At 36.3% G+C, this 23350-nt stretch overlaps 1 protein-coding gene across 5 annotated transcripts in view; it reads left to right on the top strand.

The window, feature by feature from the left end:
• The first annotated feature begins 13590 nt into the window (after positions 1-13590).
• The window catches only part of Dera (deoxyribose-phosphate aldolase), a 145093-nt gene continuing 135333 nt past the window's right edge, over positions 13591-23350 (top strand). For all 5 annotated transcript variants that reach the window (XR_011017514.1, XR_010858460.2, XR_010858459.2 and 2 more), the window contains exons 1-2: positions 13591-13734; positions 14251-14441. Coding sequence is in view for 1 of the 5 variants with exons in the window: in XM_067134897.2 (XP_066990998.1) it covers positions 13704-13734; positions 14251-14441 (222 nt within the window). In the remaining 4 variants the exon portion in view is untranslated. The remainder of the gene's footprint in view (positions 13735-14250; positions 14442-23350) is intronic.

Here is a 23350-nt window from a genome sequence, read left to right as displayed (position 1 = left end):
CGAACGACAGGAAGCATGACCAACAAATGGCAAATAAGTTGATATGGGAAGGACAGCTGATTCAGAAAGTGATGGAACCAACCAGAGGGAAAAATATCCTGGATGTCGTGCTGATAAAACCAGATGAGCTCTATAGGGAAACTGAAGTAATAGATGGTATTAGTGATCATGAAGCTGTTTTTGTGGTAGTTAAAAATAAATGTGATAGAAAGGAAGGTCTTAAAAGTAGGTCTGTTAGGCAGTACCATATGGCTGATAAAGCAGGCATGAGGCAGTTTCTAAAAAGTAACTATGATCGGTGGAAAACGGTAAATAAAAATGTAAACAGACTCTGGGATGGGTTTAAAGAAATTGTTGAGGAATGCGAAAACAGGTTTGTACCATTAAGGGTGGTAAGGAATGGTAAAGACCCACCTTATTATAACAGAGAAATAAAGAGACTAAGAAGGAGTTGCAGACTGGAAAGAAATAGAGTTAGAAATGGCTGTGGAAGTAAGGAGAAATTGAAGGAACTTACTAGAAAATTGAATCTAGCAAAGAAGGCAGCTAAGAATAGCATGATGGCAAGCATAATTGGCAGTCATACGAATTTTAGTGAAAAATGGAAGGGTATGTATAGGTATTTTAAGGCAGAAACAGGTTCCAAGAAGGACATTCCAGGAATAATTAATGAACAAGGGGAGTGTGTATGTGAGGATCTTCAAAAGGCAGCAGTATTCAGTCAGCAGTATGTAAAGATTGTTGGTTACAAGGATAATGTCAAGATAGAGGAGGAGACTAAGGCCAAAGAAGTAATAAAATTTACATATGATAACAATGACATTTAAAATAAGATATAAAAGTTGAAAACTAGGAAAGCGGCTGGAATTGATCAGATTTCTGGGGATATACTAAAGACAATGGGTTGGGATATAGTACCATATCTGAAGTACTTATTTGATTATTGTTTGGTCGGAGGAGCTATATCAGATGAATGGAGAGTTGCTATAGTAGCCCCTGTGTATAAAGGAAAGGGTGATAGACATAAAGCTGAAAATTACAGGCCAGTAAGTTTGACATGTATTGTATTTAAGCTTTGGGAAGGCATTCTTTCTGATTATATTAGACATGTTTGTGAAATTAATAACTGGTTCGATAGAAGGCAGTTCGGTTTTAGAAAAGGTTATTCCACTGAAGCTCAACTTGTAGGATTCCATCAAGATATAGCAGATATCTTGGATTCTGGAGGTCAAATGGACTGTATCGCGATTGACCTGTCTAAAGCATTTGATAGGGTGGATCATGGGAGACTACTGGCAAAAATGAGTGCAATTGGACTAGACAAAAGAGTGACTGAATGGGTTGGTATATTTCTAGAAAATAGATCTCAGAGAATTAGAGTAGGTGAAGCTTTATCTGACCCTGTAATAATTAAGAGGGGAATTCCTCAAGGCAGTATTATCAGACCTTTATGTTTTCTTATATATATAAATGATATGAGTAAAGGAGTGGAATCGGAGGTAAGGCTTTTTGCGGATGATGTTATTCTCTATAGAGTGATAAATAAGTTGCAAGATTGTGAGCAACTGCAACGTGATCTCGAAAATGTTGTGAGATGGACAGCAGGCAATGGTATGTTGATAAACGGGGTTAAAAGTCAGGTTGTGAGTTTCACAAATAGGAAAAGTCCTCTCAGTTTTAATTACTGCGTTGATGGGGTGAAAGTTCCTTTTGGGGATCATTGTAAGTATCTAGGTGTTAATATAAGGAAAGATCTTCATTGGGGTAATCACATAAATGGGATTGTAAATAAAGGGTACAGATCTCTGCACATGGTTATGAGGGTGTTTAGGGGTTGTAGTAAGGATGTAAAGGAGAGGGCATATAAGTCTCTGGTAAGACCCCAACTAGAGTATGGTTCCAGTGTATGGGACCCTCACCAGGATTACCTGATTCAAGAATTGGAAAAAATCCAAAGAAAAGCAGCTCGATTTGTTCTGGGTGATTTCCGACAAAAGAGTAGCGTTACAAAAATGTTGCAATGTTTGGGTTGGGAAGAATTGAGAGAAAGAAGAAGAGCTGCTCGACTAAGTGGTATGTTCCGAGCTGTCAGCGGAGAGATGGCGTGGAATGACATTAGTAGACGAATAAGTTTGAATGGCGTTTATAAAAGTAGGAAAGATCACAATATGAAGATAAAGTTGGAATTCAAGAGGACAAACTGGGGCAAATATTCATTTATAGGAAGGGGAGTTAGGGATTGGAATAACTTACCAAGGGAGATGTTCAATAAATGTCCAATTTGTTTGAAATCATTTCGGAAAAGGCTAGGAAAGCAACAGATAGGGAATCTGCCACCTGGGCGACTGCCCTAAATGCAGATCAGTATTGATTGATTGATTGAGATCTCCCCCAGGTGGGAATCTTGGCGCAACCCATTTCATTAGATGCTGTGAGTAAGAAACTTGAGCTACTTTGTAGGTTTCTATCATAAGGGAGAATTAATGAGAATACATTTTCTCAACACCTTAATGCTCATTGATCATCCACTCTGCAGACGTGATGAGTTTGAGGTATTTTTGGAAGTTGACTGCCTTTTACTTTGGCTCAACAAAGCAAGCTGATACATTATTAGTGATCTGCAAAAGAATTTCAGTTCTGTTATGCTAGCCTGTAAACGTTGACTCCATGAATGACAATGATGCACTAAATCTGAAAATCTGTTTCTTTGTTTTTCGTTTTTTTCTCTCTATCGTATAAGGAATGTTGGCAAATTTACAGTGACTATTTTTTGCAAATGTATAAGGTTTTAATGAAAATCAATATTTTTAATCAAAGCCTTTAAAATTTAACACAGACTAAAAGAAACAAAGGCAGTTGGTTGAAACATATGCAAAAATATCTATATAGTTCACAATTAACTGATTTTAGTCCCATTTCTTGTAGGTGTACATTGATATAAACCAGCAAATTTCATCTCTGTTTCCTGTATAAAACCCATAATATTATCGTAATGTCACTATATATTGTCAATGTCAGTGTAACTGCACCGTGTGTGTTGTTTTTTTTTTTTTCTACTCCCTTTCCTTCTGTGTATATCTTCTGCATCACCTCCCTTGAGCATCCAACAGTAGTCAGCAAGCACTTTTATGTTCCGTTATCCGTTATCTCTTAACCTCCTTTAATCTTTATGGAACCTTTCCCCCCATTCTTTATGTAAAGAAACAGTCCGGCTCCATAGCTAAATGGTTAGCGTGCTGGCCTTTGGTCCAGAGGGCCCCGGGTTCGATTCCCGGCCGACTCGGGGATTTTAACCTTGATTGGTTCATTCAGATGGCTCTGGGGCTGGGTTTGTGTGCCGCCTTCATCATTAGAATTCATCACAGGTAGGGCCTCATCCTCATAGACGTGCAGGTCGCCTATACGGCGTCAGCTCAAAAGACCTGCACCAGGCCTCTTCGGAGGCCACACGCCATTATTATTATTAATTACTTACGACACCGCCCTGAAGTAATGTGGGAGCAGTTCTGGGGCAGGCATATATATCATGGGAAAAGGCTGTATGAGTTTTAGGGAGTAGGAATCCCTCATGCTTGTGGAGTGCGGACCCTCACAAGTGTCTCATGAAAAATTTCTCACACTCCCAAGTTAAAAAAAAAGTAATAATAGTTGTTATTTTTTTTAAGAAACTGTAAAACATGAACTTTCGGACTCATACTACAGGCAAGTTCCTTGGATTCATTTAGCATTTTTTCCACATGTTTGTAATCTGAAAACTAGTTGTTACCAAGAAACTTTATTCTGACCTCTGTAAATGCTTTCCATGCTGCCTTCTCTTTCATGTCTATCATAGATTCAAATGTGCTGTCAAACATGAGCTTGCTGATATCATGACTATTAAATATTTCTTCTTTTAATTTTGCTTTAGAGAGAGCTGGAATGTCACAGATATATTAGGCATGAGGAATAATCATATTTCCCAGAGGATGTTCATTAACCTTCATTGAATACTGAGAAGTGTTCTTCAGAAATGTTCTAAATACTGTATATCTCTACAATATGTACAGTAGCACTCAAAAGTATTTTGTAGCTAGGTATTGTCTGTTGTCAGCACTATTTACGTGGACAGGGCAGAACCTTCAGTCGAGCCATGCAGTGTATAGTAGCATGTTACCATGGTTGCATGCCTATGATGCTAGTATCAGTAGAAACACATTTTACGATGGCTCATAAATATTTTGTGAAATGTTCTGAACAGTATATTGTATGATTAAATGGGAATAAGTTACATTTATATATATATATTACTTTAAAATGTTGTTGTGAACATTCCAAAGCAGAAGAAATATTCTGTAGATCTAAGAGAGGCTGCCATAAAGGTCTTAAAAAAAAAGGGAAATCTCAATCTAGTATTGCTAGAGAGTTTGAGATAACCCAAAAATTGATACGTGTATGGAATTGACATCAACAACAAGAAGGAAGAGTACACAACACCATCCAGGTTGGGTCGGCCTCAAAAAACAACCATACGGGAGGACAGAATAATTCAGGAGCAATCAGTTGCTGATCACAAGAAATTTTCTAGGGAAATCAGGGTTTGTTAACAAGAGCACCATGGACTGGATTTTTATATTTCCACTGTAAAACATTGTGTAGCAGGTGCAAGAAGCAACAAAACTACTGATCAGTCCAAAAAATAGTGAGGGCAGTTTAGAGTTTGCAAAGAAGTAAGTCACATAGAAGTATAAAGATTGGGGGTAGGACTTATAGAGTAATACCAATATAGTTTGTCCGTTATTGGACTTATAGTGTGATGAAAATATATATCGGGTATATTCATTTACCTACAAACCAGAGAAACAATATACAATATCAAGGACTAACCATTAAACGTGGAGGTGGTAGCATCATAGTGTGGGGTTGTTTTTGTAGCTATGCAGTTTAACCTCTCCTACAAATATCAGTCAATTAATCAATCAATCAATCAATCAATCAATCAATCACTACTTGTTACCACGACAAAAAGATAAAAGACCAAAGATAAATTATATTACACACAACATATTTTCTTCAAGTCACCTCATCTTTAACCAAATTAACATCACAACTGTCAAAGAGACTTAACACCACAAGCTCTACTCAACCTCGCACATTTCCTTTCGACTTTTAATATAAGAAGATACAACCACGTCTGCCTGCTAATATAAATATAGCTACATTTCTGACGAGTACTTGTCCTCGCCCTAAGTGCTTTAAGAAGTTTGCCGTCTTATCTTCTCACATAAGAATAACAACTTCAACGTACAAACAACTTCGGATTTTAATTTAACCACCACTAAGAGTGACTTTTATCCTAAATATTAAGGTACCATAATTACCAGATTTAATTTCAACACAGCAATTTACGTATTCATTTTTAACTTTTAACTCACTACTTGTTACCACGTTTTTTAAAAACCAAGTGCCTTACCTTTCTCCTAAGTCTTCCCAGCCCAAACTTTGCAACATTTTTGTAACGCTACTCTTTTGTCAGAAATCACCCACAACAAATCAAGCTGCTTTTCTTTGGATTTTTTCCAGTTTTTGAATCAAGAAATCCTGGTGAGGGTCTCATACACTGGAACCATACTCTAGTTGGGGTCTTATCAGAGACGTATATCCCCTCTCCTTTACATCCTTACTACAACCCCTAAGAACCCTCAGAACCATGTGCACAGATTTGTACCCTTTATTTACAATCCCATTTATGTGATTAGAAGGGATAATGGACCGTTTTATGTATCATGACATTCTAGAATGTTGCATAATACCACATGGAAGGAAGAATATGCCTCAAAATTGGATAATTCAACAAGACAATGATCCAAAGCATTCCTGTGGCCATGTGGGAAGGAAGTAAAAGTTTTAGAATAGATTGGCCAATCCAAAGCCCAGACCTGAACCTCACTGAACATATTAAAATTATAAAATCCTTTTATTAACAACCACCTACTCAATACAATATATTACTCATTGAATTATAAAATAATCATGAGGTGTCTTAAATAATGGAACATGTTTCGTTCGACATAGCGAACATCATCAGCCGTTAATTTACAAAGATTAGGTCAGGGCCCTGAGCTGAAATGATAAAAAATATTAAAAGAGTGACAATGCCATAATAGAAAGTAAAATGATAACATTTGACTTGAAATTGTAACAATATGTACAGATTAACAGCAAGTATTTGTAGTGGAATACATTGAACGATGGTAGTCTGTAAAGTTAAAACAATCATGAGGTTGTTAAAGTAAAAAAATATAGATATAGTGTATCTTAAAATATATATCAATGCGTGAAGCGTGGATTAATTATTGACGATGGAGTTCTTAAATTGAGCAAAAACAAAAGTTGAGATAGAGTTTATTGAATAGTACGAGTCAAACTGAACCAGTTAAAAGGCGCATGGCAACGAAACTAAGGTTGAAATGACGTGAACTCAAGTAGTTAGGAATTCTGTAGGAGAGCCAAACACAATGCCAGAAGGAAATACAAGTTGAACTAGTCCGTATTTGCACGCTGGCAGTAAAATTAATCGTATACAACGTAGGACACCAATGTGGACTCGTTAAAGAGTTAACTATAATCTTGAAAGTAGGGAGAGTTCCAGCAAACCAGAGATGGATGGAGCAGATTATGGCACAATTGGAGTTAGAAATCTGGAATGAAAGAAAAGGGAGGAAAAATAAAGTTATGTTATAACGAAAAGAGAAAAAAAAAAAAAAAAAAAAATTGAAAAAGGACCCTTGAGACTAGTTCAGTTTGACTCGTACTATTCAATAAACTCTATCTCAACTTTTGTTTTTGCTCAATTTAAGAACTGCATCGTCAATAATTAATCCACGCTTCACGCATTGATATATATTTTAAGATCCACTATATCTATATATTTTTTTACTTTAACAACCTCATGATTGTTTTAACTTTACAGACTACCATCGTTCAATGTATTCCACTACAAATACTTGCTGTTAATCTGTACATATTGTTACGATTTCAAGTCTAATGTTATCATTTTACTTTTTATTATGGCATTGTCACTCTTTTAACATTTTTTATCATTTCAGCTCAGGGCCCTGACCTAATCTTTGTAAATTAACGGCTGATGATGTTCGCTATGTCGAACGAAACATGTTCCATTATTTAAGACACCTCATGATTATTTTATAATTCAATGAGTAATGTATTGTATTGAGTAGGTGGTTGTTAATAAAAGGATTTTATAATTTTAATATATTGTCCTCAATACGGTTCTATTATGAGATTAATTACATGTAACTCACTGAACATGTCGAGGAGAAATTGGGCCAGTATGTATGTTGCAGGAATTACTTAAATAACGTTCAGTTCTTTGCCGCTTTACAAGAGAAATGGACCAACCTTTCATACTTTGCAGAAGCTTGTAGATTCTTTGCCACGAAGATGCACTGCTATTGTCAATGCTCACAAATATACAACTAAATACTAAATTTTTACTTCAGCATCTGACATTATTTTTTGTGTATTGATATATTGTTCTATCTACAAAATACTTTTAATCCTTGAAATTCTAATTTTTTTTGTATGGAAGATATGTTTAAGTAAGAGTTGTGTTAATATTAAATCAATCCCAAATTTACATATGTTTATATTGGTAACTGATGTTTTGTAATTTAAATTGTTTTCTTAAAAGAATCTTGAACAAATGATACCCACAAAATACTTTTGAGCGCTACTGTATATGGTGCCTTTAATTTGATGTACTGTAAATGCCTATGAATTCATAGAAATAGAGGTAAGAAGTGGTATGGACTGGATAATCCACCTGATAGCTGCCTCTATTAGGGAATCAAAAGATCGGCCTCTTAATCAGTTCATATGAACAATATTTATTTTGTATGTGTTTGGATTAAGCAGGGCTTGAGTCATAACTCAAGATTAAAATAAAGCAGACAATTAACAATAACATCCCACTGTGCAACAGTCAATAAAGAGAAAGCACATTTAAATCAAGCCAGATTCATTAACCCTAGTTCAAGAACATAATCAAGGAGAGGTGTGATAGCTAAGTAGTGTTGTCATTGGCTTCTCATCAAGGTAGTTGCGGTTCAGATCCTGGTCAGTACATGGGGAGTTTGAAAATGAAATGTCGTATCCCTTTGATTAAGATTCCACGTGAAACTGCAGATCTCATGGCATTGATCATGATATCAGCAGACACATCAATCTATAAGCTTGTTTGCTAGATCAAAGGATTAATTTCAATAACACATGAATAAAATTTTAGTGTGGTGAAATCCTTACCTTGGTGGGTTTGAGTTTTGTAATAATGAACATTTAGTAGCCAGACTTTCAGCCAACACTTCTCTCAGTGTCTACACTTAGTGAAACATTAAAACCATATTTTTCTTAGTGTATTGTGCTGATACTACCATGATTACTTGTAAACATGAACTAAATCTGAGAAATGATGGTAGCAGCTAAAATATAACCAGTTATACTACTGTACATCAGGATCTTACTTTTGCCTTGTAAGTTAATAAGTTATAGAATTTACTGGCATATTTTTCAGTTGATGCTGCAGTATGATATTATATAGATCTTTGAAAGCTTTAATTTTTGCTCTGAATTTCATGAAACAAGTGCATTAATGGTTTATGTTATAATAAATTGCTATACTGTTTGATGCTGATGAAAAAAAAATGTTCAACCAACATTTTTGTTGTACTTGTTTAGTTATATTGTTATTTATTGTAAAATAATAGATATATTATTGTGCTTTAATTGCCATAAACGTTTTGTTAATTTTCGTTTAAGAGTAAAGGGGACTTGAAGTCCCTTCATGTGTGCTGCATTTTTGATTACTTCTATGTGCCAAAATGGTATAAAGTTAGGATGTGCTCTTGGGATATATTATCCATATATCTCAGCAGCTAGTAATTTCTCATTATAATCAGGAATCAGGCAGTAGCTGAGGAACTTGAAGAAACATGTACTATACCGAAACTTTTAGTGACACTTCGTTTTATGGAGATGAAGGGCAAGGAGTGAACTTGAGTGGTTCCAATACTACTGCCAATTGAGTGGAACTGAAATTTGAATTGAATCGATGGTATGATTGATAAGAATTTTCCGTGTAATGTAAATTTCAGACATTCAGATAACTTCATTTCGATTCCCAGCCAGATCAGGGATATTTACTTGGACCTGAGGGTTGGTTCGAGGTCCACTCAGCATGTGTGATTACAATTGAGGAACTATCTGACAGTGAGATGGCCACCCTGATCTAGAAAGCCAAGAATAATAGCTGAGAGGATTTGTCGCAGTGACCACAAGTTACCTATTAATCTGCAGGCCTTCAGATTGAGCAGCAGTAGCTTGGTAGGCTTACGGCCCATTGGGGCCAGTAGCGCCAGGGTATATATTGTTAGTATATCATTTACACAGTAGTTTGTGTTAACCATCAAAATATAGGAATTATTAATGAATAACGTTTTTCTTTTCAGAGTTGCCATATTTGATTTATTTTGAAATGGAAGACCACTAAACATAATAAATTAGGAAAAAAAAAGTGAAAATGCAGATACAGGAAGAACACGGGTTTAAGAAAAGGAAGATCAATAACAGTGCCGTTTTCATTCTGAGATTAAATGTAGAAAGATTTTGTGGAATGATATAATGAACTGTATTGAGAAAGGCCAATGAAAGTCTCCAAAGCAGATGTTTAGTAAAGTCTATTGCTGAAAAGTATTGGTAACGAAACAATAAAAATTGTAGAAACAGTATATATTAAAATGTCTAAATCGCGTCAGTATGCACATGGCAAATCATGATGGTTTGCAACTGAAGCTGGACTAAGACAGGGAAATGTGTGTGTGCAATAGGTTTTTTATTTATTTCTTTATTTTTACAATTTGCTTTACTTTGCACCGACATAGATAGGTCTTATGGTGACGATGGGATAGGTAGGGGGGCTAGAAGCAGGAAGGAAGTGACCGTGACTTTAAGGTACATCCCCAGCATTTGTGTGGTATGAAAATGGGAAACCACAGAAAACCATCTTCAGGGGTGCCGACAGTGGGGTTCGAACCCACTAGACAGGGAAATGTACCTGCATCCCTAATTATATGCAAAGTGAGTCAGCTAAGATGTTAGAAAGATCAAATATCTGTTTTCGCTTTTAGTAATGTTACCAAGGGGCTCATAATCGTACTTGCAATACTTCCCCAGTGTGTCAATATCTGCCAAGATAACGATGCCTTTCTAAAAATGGAACAATTCTGTTTTCCACACCTAGCATTTGAGCCATGGACATTGTAAATTCAGGGGTGTGATTATTTTCAAAATTGACTGGTAGTTCTTGGGAGAATGGAATGTCTTCAAACATACTTCTTTTGCCAATTGAATTTATCCCTAACCAGGCAGCCAAGGCACATGCTACATGTGAATCCTGAGCCTGTTGACATACTGTGACTCTTCACTTCTTCTTGCAGCTAGGTATTTGCTCTGATGTGCTCTTAAATACGCTATGAATGTTGTAAGATATCAGACCTTCAACATTTTCTGTAGGTAACAAATGAAGGAAACACAGATATGCAACGCTTTCAAGGGACATTGTTATTCTGACATGTAATGTTGACCGTTTTCTCCTTTATTTTGTACTTTTAGTCTTTTTTGTTGTTGTTTATTTTGTTTATTCATTACTCAATAAATACAACTTTGCTTTACTTTCAAATCTTCAGTGACATTGGTTAAATGTCATGTCAGAAGATAGAAAGGTGAGAGAAAGCTTTTGATACAATTGTTATAAATTCTCCTTCTGTAGCCTGCAGTCTTGTTAGACAAAAATGATAGTGAATGAAAATGATTGAGAGCTTATAGATAAACCATGATGAGCTTGCGGTAGGATATCGAGGCAACTAAGCAATTGGAAGGCTGATGGTGATAAATCAGATACTTAACTCAGTATCCAGAATATTGCAAAATCTTCAATAATAGCAATATTATAAACATCAAATCTATGATATAGTACCTGCAGTGGCCAGAATTTTGTAACAGTACAGAATGTACTGTGCTGACTCAAAGATATTAACTAGTTGCCAAATCTTTGTTCATAGAGCCTTTGCTCTTTTTCTTCTCGATGCGGTTCCTTTGTTCTTAACAAAATATATTTTCCTTCTCTCCTACAAACTAACTTAAAACCTATTTTACACCTCTGTATGTGTGTGTTCATCTGAGGTATTATCATTTCATTCTTTTATTAGTAGGTTTGATGTTTTGATGTTTTATAAATTAAAAACTATTCCACCTTATTGGTAACATGCATATGACATGAAGAGTTCCTGTTTCAAGAGTCATTTGTGGAAGGCAAGTTAATAACATCAGTTGGAAGTTCTCTCTTTCATTATTAAAAAGAAATTACATGTCAATGTTACCTTCTATTAAATGGTAATTATAAAGGAAATACAATGTCATTAATGTAGTAGATGTTTAAATTGATATGTGTGTTGCCTCTTTTGAGGAAATCTAGATATGAATACCAGTATGGATCTTCTCTATGCAGGAGCATTTCTTAAGCAGACCCACACGGTCAATAATATTGATTAGTAATACTGAGTCAATAATACTGACAGTACGCATCAATATTGTAGCGACCTTACATAATCATTATTACTGTCAATATTATGGTCAGTACTAGTGCACTTGCTTACCATTGTGGTATTCTCACTTTCTTCTTCTTCTTCTTCTTCTTCTTCTTCCTCTTCTTTTATGACCACATAGGATCACTTTAGTCAGTCCATCGTTCAGGTCTCTTTGAAGGGATTGTTCGGGCTTTGTGGTCCTCCCAGTACTTCTTCAGACGCTCCGATCTTCGTGCCCTTTCCTCAGTTGAAAATGTGCGTGTTGTTGGTTTGTTTTGTGTAAGGGTAAAGCGGAGGTTTGTATTCTTGAGTTTTGTATTCAATTTTATCTTATTTTTGGTGTCTTCTGTTGTAAGGCCTATTTCCTTCAGATCCTCTCTTACTTCTCTGATCCATTTACATCCTGTTGTGGTATTTTTTGAGACGAGATTGTGTTGTACTAGTTGTTTCAGAAGTCTCGAGTCAATAACCGTCAATACGGAATGAGATTTATAACATGCAATTGCAGTATTCTATCAAAATGGATCGTAAATGACAGGCATGTGTAGCTCTCATATTAGCACTCTGCACGAAACGCAGTGATAAACGTAATTCATGGGTTGAAGATTGGCGTAGGAAAAGAGAAGAGCATTCTCATATGAAGTTGTTGAGGAAAATACAATATACTGAAGCAGAAGATTATCAGAACTATCTCCAAATGAGTGAGGGTACTTTTGCGAAATTACTAGGAATGGTAGAGCATTTTCTAATAAGGCAAAGTACAAACTTGCGGACCTGTTTATCAGTGGCAGAGAGGTATCTTGCAACTGGTAGAAATTTTGAAGATTTAAAGCTTTCTGCTATAATGTCACCAGTTTCCATTAGTAAAGCAGTTGGGCAAACATGTGAAGTATTGTGTTACGTTTATTCCGGCAGCGTTTCATATAGCTCGATAAACTTTTGCAATAGGCCTCACTTGGCGGTTCCACAAGCACCTCTACTTGGCCTTGATGAGAAACGCATTTGTCGTCCATCGCTGCTCCGTTAATACTGGCAAAAATAATGATGAGCACACTCACACGGTCAGTATAACTGTCAGTATCCCCACCACTCTACAGTACTGATGCTCGCAGATCAGGAAATCTGGATCTGCTTCAGTACTGGCCTCCCATGGGATCTAATGATTTTTACTAATCGGTTTCATGAGAATTTGTACTTATTTTGTCTAAATCTAGCTTAATGTATATGGTATATATAAGGTAAACTTGTGACCTGAGTTTTATTTCATGTACTTAAATCATTTTGAGTGACACAGTGTTTTATTGAATGAAAGTTTAAGTACCCCACCAGTAGGTAGCCTACTAATATTTTCATGAAAAATAAGTGTAACTTACCCAATTGTTCTGTGTATATACCAGTACTTTTAAAACAATCTTGCCAAATGTGACTAGTATACAGCTATTTATTAAGTTACACTAAATTACGTAAATATAAGTTACAGAAGGGAATGCTAGAATTACCAAGTTCTTGATAAACAGCTACTGTGATTAAGTTGTATAAATCCAGAAGTTAGGCCTGTAAGTTGTTGAAATGGTCTACTTATTTTTTAGTGATGGAGGGAAAATATGTCTATATTAGCCTATTCTTCAGTGTTTTGTACAAATTACCTTACTCTTGAGTTATTTATGTACCATAATTTTTTATTTCCCCCCCCCCCTACCATCCTCTTGAGCTTTGCATCTCTGTCTGTGCAATAAAAGATCATTGTGAAAACATGGCACTGAAGTACTTAACCTTTGAATTTACATGATGATATTATTTATAACTATATTTTGCTAATTGTATTATGTAGCAGAAATGTGTATTATGTGATTTATTATTGAATAAAATATTAATTTGCTCTTTTATATCAGTGTAATTTATGCTTTGACTCACTTTGCAGTATGATACCAGTGTTATGAATGCAGCTGGAAGCTGTAGTCCAGATAAGTCAGTGAGTGAAGGCCAGTAGCTGTAGCTGATAGCCTACTGTGTGTGTTGAAGACTTACCATTTACATATTCCAAATAACTTGTAATTTACCACTATGCCTAATAATAATTTGGGATGCAATCTAGGTATGCTGGATCTGTATAAAAGCTTTTCATTAAATTCCTTATCTTTCATGGAACAAAATTTGTTGTTAATGGGACTTAGGTTATGTTATAATAATTGGGGCACTTCTCAAGTCACAACCATAGTTTGAAGCGCTAGAAGAGTGGAATTAGATATCTTTTCTGTTTAAGTGATTGAAAGTGACTTTGTGTATATAAGTAAAACTGGTAGGATAGTTGAGAATTTTAATACAGATATTTAGGTTATGTTGTTTATTTATGTGTTTGATCAAATGTTTGTTTTTGAGTATCTATTTCATTGTCCACGTGTTATTTATCTCACAGTATAGAATATTATATTTTAAATATTAGGCCTGCTTATATGAATTGTTTCAATTTTTTTTGTTTTTTTAAATGTTGGAATAATCTTGAAGAAAGTAGGCCTACTTCTTGGCATAGTGTTACAGTATTGGTTCTCTGGCTGAATGTTATTTAAATATTAGCTGACATCTAATAGGTATCTTATTTTCATGTTTTTAGATACTGAATGGCTGAACAAAGTTCATGTGAACTTGCCAGCAGTAAATAGACGAACAGCATCGTTGACATCTCACCGTGCCGTCAAAAAGAACTGGCAGGCAGCATGGCTTTTACGAGCTATCTCTTGTATTGACCTTACTACATTAGGAGGTGATGATACGAAGAGTAATGTGATGCGTCTTTGTGCTAAGGTAGCCTATCTGATTTAGGTTGTATTGACTTCTATCGTTAGTATCTCCCAGTATACTGTTATAATTGGGTGGTGAGTTGTAACAGCGTATACCAGTATTCTGAATGAAATCATTTATGCAAGATATTTTTCAGTAAAATGACAAGGATGGATGAGTTTGGCTAAAATTCCTATTGCCAACTTCCAAAACTATTCTGAGGAATGCCCCACTAAGTCTGTTGCCCTCAATGTCACATTTCATCATGATAAAATCAAGAATTCTAAGTGATATTTTGATGTTAGGTATTTGGGAGAGATTATAAAACATGAGACAACTTCCTCGTAACATCTGAGAGCTCGCAATCGAGTATGTTTCTGAACAAGTGATGGTTTCATGATGTTACTTATTATTCCTGCAGTTTTTGTGAATTTATTAATTTTTTGCTGGTATATCTAATTCTGATTTGTATGATAAGTTGTACCCGAGATAATTGTGACTTGGGCCGGAAATCTTTTGTAAGAATTCCCTCTCTTTTATTTGGATCCTTTCTATCTCACCATGGTGAGTGAGGGCCAAGCACTCAGTGGCATAACTTTTAGGGTTTCAGGGCAAACTGCTGTGGTGTAGGCCTAGTGGTGTTATTTGGCATGCCATTCTTCTTCTTTCTTTCTTTCCTTCTTTCTTTCTTTCTTTCTTTCTTTCTTTCTTTCTTTCTTTCTTTGTTATGTCCATTCAAAGAGCACATTTGAACTTGTTTGTTGGCCTGATGGTTTTCACCTTCTTATCCTCCAAAAATGTCTTCATGAATGCACTGTGTTGCATCTTGCATTCTGTGAGACCACTTCCTACCAATTTTCTTTTTAAATTTCTCAACGAATTTGCGCGTGGCTTCTGGTTAGTTCTACGGGCAAGAAAAATTCATTAACCTGCATGGCTTTTTCAATGCAACTATGTACATTGTCCACTTCCTGAATACACAAGTGACCTGGAGTGGAATATTTCATTGGGATGTGCTTCATATCATTGTTGTCTCTCAAAAAATCTAACACAGCAAACGAAATATGCGCATTCCTGTTCTGCGGAACACACAAGTCGCTCCATGTTATCAGTTCATCAATACTGTTCTCTGCGATTACTTGATCCAGTAGTACCCTGAATGCACTGGCGATATCATTTCCTGTTCTTCCTGATTGTACTTCAGTACAGAGAGCGCAGTAAACTTGTCTTGTTGACAAAATAATGGTCACTTTATACGTGTTCAATTTTCTTCTAACTTATTTCTGCCCTAGGACAAGCAATCACATTCTGCAGATCAAAACTTAATACAAGTATGTCCTGGTTTTTTCTGTCTCTCTTTCAGCTTGAGACAGAGTTCTATTCAGGAAATGCTCTTCGAATTCTGTTTTCTGCTCTTCGGTTGTTATATGCTGACCCTCCGAAACCTTATAAGCTTCACACACATCGCAGCGATCACTCTTCGGCTTGTGAAAGTCTAGATTGTACTCCGTAACAAAGATACGCCTGTACAAGCTCTGCTTCGTGGATTGCGGGGATGGTGATTGTGCAGATGTGACTGGATGAAAATATTATAAACCGTGTTCTTATTGGATCACTGGCTAACGAACAGCCAATCACTGCTTTCCGCTCACATTCGACAAGGAAGTAAAAATGACAAGGGTGTATCTGCTAGCCGGAAAAAAGGTGGAACAAAACAAGGTTCTATCTGCTCCACACTCGCAGATAGAACCATGTCTTGTTTAAGTGTGATTATACGGTCTGCAGATAGAACTTTGTCACACTTGTAGTTTCCACATTTTCTCACAGATGGCATCATAGTGCTTGTTTTCGAATAGAACAAGTCAAATAGAACCCTGTAGTGTAAAAATATGACTTTCACAAATTTTGTCAGGTAGAACCTTGTCATTCTAAGGTCGCGATATAACTTCTTCCTCCATACATTGACCAGTTCAACTCAGTTTATGGATGCGTTTGCAATGACTAAACAGACCAATACTGGCATAAAATATACGCCTACACAAATCGCACTGAATGGATGGAGGAGGGCGTGGTTGTAATTCACAGACTTTCCTTGCTTGTCGCTTGGCCTCTTGATGTCTGCGGTGTTCTCTTTCAAACAAGTTGACAGCGGTGGATGTAGTGTTTTGCTACAGTGAATGATGCAAAGCAATTCTTCCCATGTCTGTATACTGTATCTATACCAGTTGTCTTCATGATGTGTTTAATCTGGTTCTTAAAACGCTTAAGAGGGGCTCCATGAGGTCTACTGCTGGAGCAAAGTTCATCAGAAAGAATTTGGCGGGGAAGCCTGGTATCACCCATGCAGTGAACATGGCCTAACCATCTCAGTTGATGAGCGATTATTGTTGCCTCAATGCTATTTAGCTGCGCTTTGCCTCACATCCATAGCAAAGTGTTGGTTTAGCTAGTGTATTATAAAGGCGCAATTGAGTATGTTTCTGAACAAGTAATGGTTTTGTGATGTTATTTATTATTTTTTGTGAATTTATTAATTTTTGCTGGTATATCTAATTCTGATTGGTATGATAAGTTGTACCCGAGATAATTGAACACATTTACTCTTCCAATGTTGTATTATCTAAACATATTTTACTAGGAATCTGTTCTCTTGCCTTGAAGGCCATTATTTTTGTCTTTGCTGTTGAAATAATCATATTAAAATCTGAGGAAACATTTTTTAGATTGAAAACTGATCTTTGTAGGTCATTTTCCATCGTAGCCAGCAATGCATCATCATCAGCATATAATATGGCGTCTAGGTGTTCGAGGCGTCTATTTATTGATCTTGATCCATGGCGTCCTTGTTTCCAAGTTTCCATTATTGCATTCATATATATTATAAAAAATGTAGAGGGGAGAGTCCGCAGCCTCATCTCACACCACCATTTATTGATTTCCACTCTGGTTTTTGTTCATTTTTACAGGAATGAGTTTGGATTTGTAGATGTTGTAGATATTGTTAATAATCTGTTGAGAGACATTGTCTTGTTTTAGAGTTTCAAGCAATTTGTTTCTGTTTACTCAGTCAAAGGCCTTTTTAAAGTCCACAAATGGTTTCCAAATTGAATTCTCTGTGTTTTTCTGTTAATATCTTCATAGTGAAATATGCATCAGTGCAGAGCGCCCTTTATGGAAACCTTGTTATTCATTCCCCAATTTATCTTCATAATGTTGCTGCAACTTATCTTTAATGTTATTTGCATATATTTTATAACCTGAGTTAACAGTGCTAATTTCTCTGTAATTTTAATGGTTTTTTAATGTCACCTTTTTTATGAAGAGGGATAACTATTGCTTTGTGCCAACTTTCTGGTGGATTGTCTCCATTCCAAATTTGATTTTAAAAGCTGAGAAATCTTTGTTTGAGAGTTTTACTTGAATATTTGAACAATTCAGCATGTATTGCATCCTCTCCAGGTGCTGTACCATTCCTTAGTTTCTTCAAAGTTTGGTTTAGCTCTTCTAATGTTATAGATTCCAATGTTTAGTTGTTAGATATTGACAAAGTTAACACTTCAATTTTTGAACTTGTCCAGAGTGTTTGAAAATAATTAAGCCAGTCATTTGGTGGTATTGTTTCAAGTTTTACCTCTACCTTAACTTCCCTGTTGAATTTCTTCAGAATTTTATAAGTTTGTGGTTGTGGTCTTGTTAAATCTGTTTCCAGTGGAGATACAAAATTCTCCCAACTTTCTCTGTTTGCAACTTCTCGTTTAGCTACTACTCTCTTATAATTGTATTTTAGCTTATCTTCTATTTTACCAATTGACAGAAATTTCTTGTAAGCATCTCTTTTTTCTGCTATGACCATTTTTATCTCTTCATCCCAGATTCTCAGGCCATTTTTTTCCTTCCATTTCAAAAGCTGCCTCTTTCAAAGCTAAGCTAATATTTGACCATTCTTCTTCTACATTGGTACTCACTAGTTTTGCTTGAATTAGATTATTAAGTCTTAGTATAGCCATTTCATGCTTTGATCTCTTAAAAGACCATTTTTTATAAGTTGTTTCTTTTTGTTCCAAGCAGGGTGTATTTTGCTTCATCCATCTTGGATTTATGCAGACTGGTGAAACTACTAAGAACTGTTTCCATTTCTAACATCTAAAATTAATTCTGCTACCTTTTGGTTGCAGATAACATAATCAATGATGGATCGCTGATTCCTAGCTGACCATGTATGACTATCTTTATGTGGAAACATGGTGTTCATTATTTTTAACTGATTGAAGAGAACAAAGTCATTAAGTTACCTTCTATTACTAATGCAAGTTTCCACCCCATTTGTTCCTATATTCTGAATTTTGCGATTTTCTACTCTGGCGTTAAAATCTCCCAGTAAAAGTATCATATCTTGCTTATTAATTTGTAAATTGTTATAGAAACTATTCTAATCGTCCCTCTACTGGGGCATAAACATCTATAAAGCCTCTGGATATCGAAATAATTCTTTCATTCCAGAAAGTGTAGTTATCTATTCTTGATCTAAGTCTTTTGTGTGTCATGATCATGACTCCCTCTTGTTTGACCCCACTGTAGAATTGTAGGTGATTTACTGTTTCTTTTGAGCCTTGTAGTTTATGTTTGGTTTCAGAGATTGAAGCAATTGAGATGTCCTTTTTTGAGAGAATGTCATCTAGTTGATTGTCTTTGTGTGTTATTCCCTGTACATTCCATGTAGCACACTTAAATATATTCTTTTTCTTCCACTTATTGTCCTTATCATTAACCTTATCTTTGCCATGTTCGTCATCTTTAATATCGGTCCGGTTTCTTTTCCTTTTGCAAGACTTGAAAGCAATCAAATGTCCTTCCGACAGGTTGCTATCCTGAAGGAAGTAAGACCGTTGGTGGGGCTGCAACCTCTCTGCTAATGGACTAGCTGAATTTACAGCAATTCCTCCGTTATTGATGTAACAGTTATACCGCCATGACTCGGTCAACAGAGCCTCGTCTGTGTAAACAGGTTTGTTCATCCCGGGAAGGTGAGGTTGGCATTGGGCAGGAGAGATTATGTACTCCACATACCGTATAATCCCGAATACCACCCGCCACCGAATAAAACTCGCACCCTAAATTTGAGACGGCATAATACGGAAAAAAATAAAAAATAAAATGACTTACATACCTATTTAATTTTCTTCAAATATACCACAAATATAAATTCAAACAGCTTACAATTAATAATATCATCACAAAAATTGTAAATAAAATCGGTCCAATACTCGGATCATTCACAATTCACTGTCGTCATCTGAAGTTTCACCATAGGAACTTTCATCACTGGCATCTTTCCACAAATAGTCGTCCTCACTACTGTCCACTGAATTTGAAATTCCACATTTCTTAAAGGGACATTAGATCGTTGAGAATGCGTGCCCATGTGGTCTTGATGCAGCTACATATTAGTCCCAGTTCAGGCCTCTTCACTCGTCCGGTTGGTGTTAACGCGTGATCACCATCAGACATCCATTCGGTGTACAACTGTTTCTTTGCAGTTTTGAAAGGCCGGTTCATGCACACATCCAACGGCTGTAGAACAGAAGTGAGTCCTCCGGGAATTATCGCAAGATCGGTTTTTTCCTTTCCTCATCATATCTTTTACAGCGTCAGTTGTATGTCCTCGGTAACTGTCCAACACAAGCATGTTTCGTTTTTGTAACAAAGCTCCCGGGCGACGTTGCCAAATGCAATTCACCCAGCCCTCAACTAACGCACTGTCCATCCAGCCAGACTCATGTGTTCTAACAATAACACCGGACGGCAGGTTTCTTTTCAGAAGTGTTTACCTTTTCAGAACCACATATGGAGGGAATTTGGTTCCATCCGCTAATATGCACAACATTACCGTGCATCATTGCTTTTCATTACCACCTGTTCTGATGGTTTCACTAGAAACACCATATCCTAACTCATGTTTTTCTATCACAAATTTGTGGAGTCGTTCTTCAATTTCCGGAAACACTGCACTCCGCCAGCGGAACACTCTGTGATCGCCATTACATTTTAGAAGTTTTCCTTCTTCTTCTGCCAATCACGAATACATGAATCATCAATATCGTACTTTCTGCCAATGGTATAATTTCCGTATATTTCAGTTTCGGTTACAACTTTAAGTTTCTCACGTACAATAAATACCGCAGATGCCATTTTGAATCCATCGCTTACTATCGAGACAGCACTTTTACAGGACAGATACAGAACTCGAGTGTGAGCGAGGTAGATTTCCGTAACCAACAGTCTCGACTCTCACAAAGTATGATATCCCGTGAGATCAGCTATTTGCGCACTCAGCATGCCAGCAACACTTGTGAAACAAATGACGATCGAGCATCCGCAGCAGCGGCTTTCGTATTTACCGCATATTTACCCATATTCTTTGATTTACCATATTTTATTACCTTACATTTCGCGTTCACATGCCGCTGTGACCATATTGAGAAAAAATTAATCTTGTTTTCTAGAATGCAACTAAAACCCAATAAGACCTGAATGCCCATTTACATGTGGTATATTGAGTACGGTAACCATATTCAAATCTGTTTCAATACTCCACGTAAACATAGTAAATATTTACGAGAATGCAACCCGCACCCAAGATTTAGAACCAATATTTTAGGGAAAAGAAGTGTGGGTGGTATTCGGGATTATACGGTAAAGTTAATGTTGGAAGTTATACAGTACAATAATAAAAAGGTTAATATGCAAAGTACTTCACGGTATAGATAAAATACATATAAAATGTATAGAATTTCATAATTTTAAAATATTCACTGTATAAGGAAACATTAATCTTCAAAGAATATAAATGACTTGTTTATAGCAACTGTCACTAATCCTTCACAACACCATAATTTTCATATTTTCCAAGAAACTACTATTTAAAAAAAACGACACCAGTAAGTGTATATTTCAAAGATGACTTTTAAGTTTCGTAACAACAGCAACAAATCTATATCAATTCAGAAAAAGCAGAATTGTAATAGTACTAATACAGAGCTCCTCATACAGTAAAACCTCGATTATCCGTCCCTCGATTAACCGTTCTGCGAATTATCCATCGCCCAAAAAATCTTGATTTTTAAAAGCAATGTTCAGTCTTTCCAAAACTGAATGAGCTTACTCTTGATGTCAATAATAATAATAATAATAATAATAATAATAATAATAATAATAATGGTATTGGTTTTACGTCCCACTTTGACGGTTTTCAGAGACGCCGAGGTGCCGAAAGTTTGTCTCGCAGGAGTTCTTTTACGTGCCAGTAAATCTACTGAAATGAGGCTGACGTATTTGAGCACCTTACCACCGGACTGAGCTAGGATCGAACCTGCCAAGTTGGGGTGGCCTCTCAACCGTCTGAGCCACTCAGCCCGGCTCTTGACGTCAAGGTATCTCGATACAGTATTCTGTTTTGCAGCAACTGTACATTGACTATAATCTTTGTATTGAATAGGAGGAACCCTCTTAATTTCAATTATTGTAATCCCACTTCAATACGGATCATGAAATTTCTAAATATCAATGTACATTGACTCTCCGACTCCTGAGTCCACGATCATAACGTACAGTAACTACTCTACGTACACGCGCGTAGACAGGCAATCGGTATTGGAGACATGACTTCATACATTTTTTTGCTACGTAATTTTATGTTGTGCAAAATTATTTGACTTTTAACTGTTACGAAAGAAGAGGGATGCTATTCAAATTCAACAGTCACAAACTTTATTATCCATTCCATTGTTGACAAAAAATGTACTGTAATGTGCCCTCTCCCAGCCCACGGAGCGTCGAGTATGGTATGCTGGTCATTTCTACTTCAGAATGATACCTACAACTTATTTGATAGCGTGTAACATCTCCGAGTACCGTACGTAAATCTTTCATATCGTTCTCTGTCAAGGTTAAATATTTTCACCACAGTTTACTGCATCCTAAATATTTCACAATGCACAGGAATCGGAAACCAGCCTAGCGGTCTGTCATAGTCAACCTCCGCTATTAATAGACAGGTAGGCTACATGCTGTACTGTAGTGCAAAGTAAGGAAATGTGAGAGTGACTGATAAAGTTGAACATTTATTTTCCATTCTGACAGCCGAGAAATGTTCAGATGGAAATCTGCAGTAAAAAGAAAGTGTGTAGCTTTAACCATACAAAATAAAGTTAATATAATCAAACGGTTTAAGAAAGGTGAACTAGTCTCAAATTTAGCATCAAGGTTTGGTGTGGGTGTGAGAACAGTGCAGGACCTAATGAAGAATAAAGACAAAGTGTTGCAGTTTGCAGCGAGTTCTGGCAGTTCGCATGGACTTGCTAAAAGAAAAACAATGAAAGCATCATCTTTAAAAGAACTCGATGTTGCTTTATTCTCATGGTTTCAGCAAAAGAGAAGCAAAGGTGTACCTTTTAGTGGTCCTATGATAACAAGACAGGCCCAAATTTTTCATGAAAAGATGGGGCTCTCAGGGTCCTCACAGGTGTCCAATGGTTGGCTACAGAGATTTAAGGACAGACATGGCATTCAAGAATTAAACATCGAAGGGGAAAAATTAAGTGGTGACAGCAGTGCAGCAGAAAACTTTAGATAGGAGTTTAAGCGCATAGTTGAGAGATACAATTTCATTCCAAGTCAAGTGTACAATGCTGATGAAACCAGACTTTATTAGAAGTGCGTACCCAGTAAAACACTAGCAGCTGCTGAAGAGAAATCAGCTCCTGGTCACAAATCTAGTAAAGAGCGCGTTACCATCTTGTGCTATGCGAACGCTAGTGGCACCCATAAATTAAAATTAGCTGTTGTTGGTAAAGTAAAAAAATCTGTGTTCTTTCAAAGAAACAGTGATGAAATATTTCCCAGTAGATTATTGTCATAACAAATCTGCATGAATG

Source organism: Anabrus simplex, chromosome 1 (genome assembly GCF_040414725.1).
Source record: "Anabrus simplex isolate iqAnaSimp1 chromosome 1, ASM4041472v1, whole genome shotgun sequence".
Lineage (NCBI taxonomy): Eukaryota > Metazoa > Arthropoda > Insecta > Orthoptera > Tettigoniidae > Anabrus > Anabrus simplex.
The sequence above is the reverse complement of the archived record's forward strand: the minus strand, read 5'-3'. Positions and strand labels throughout refer to the sequence as shown.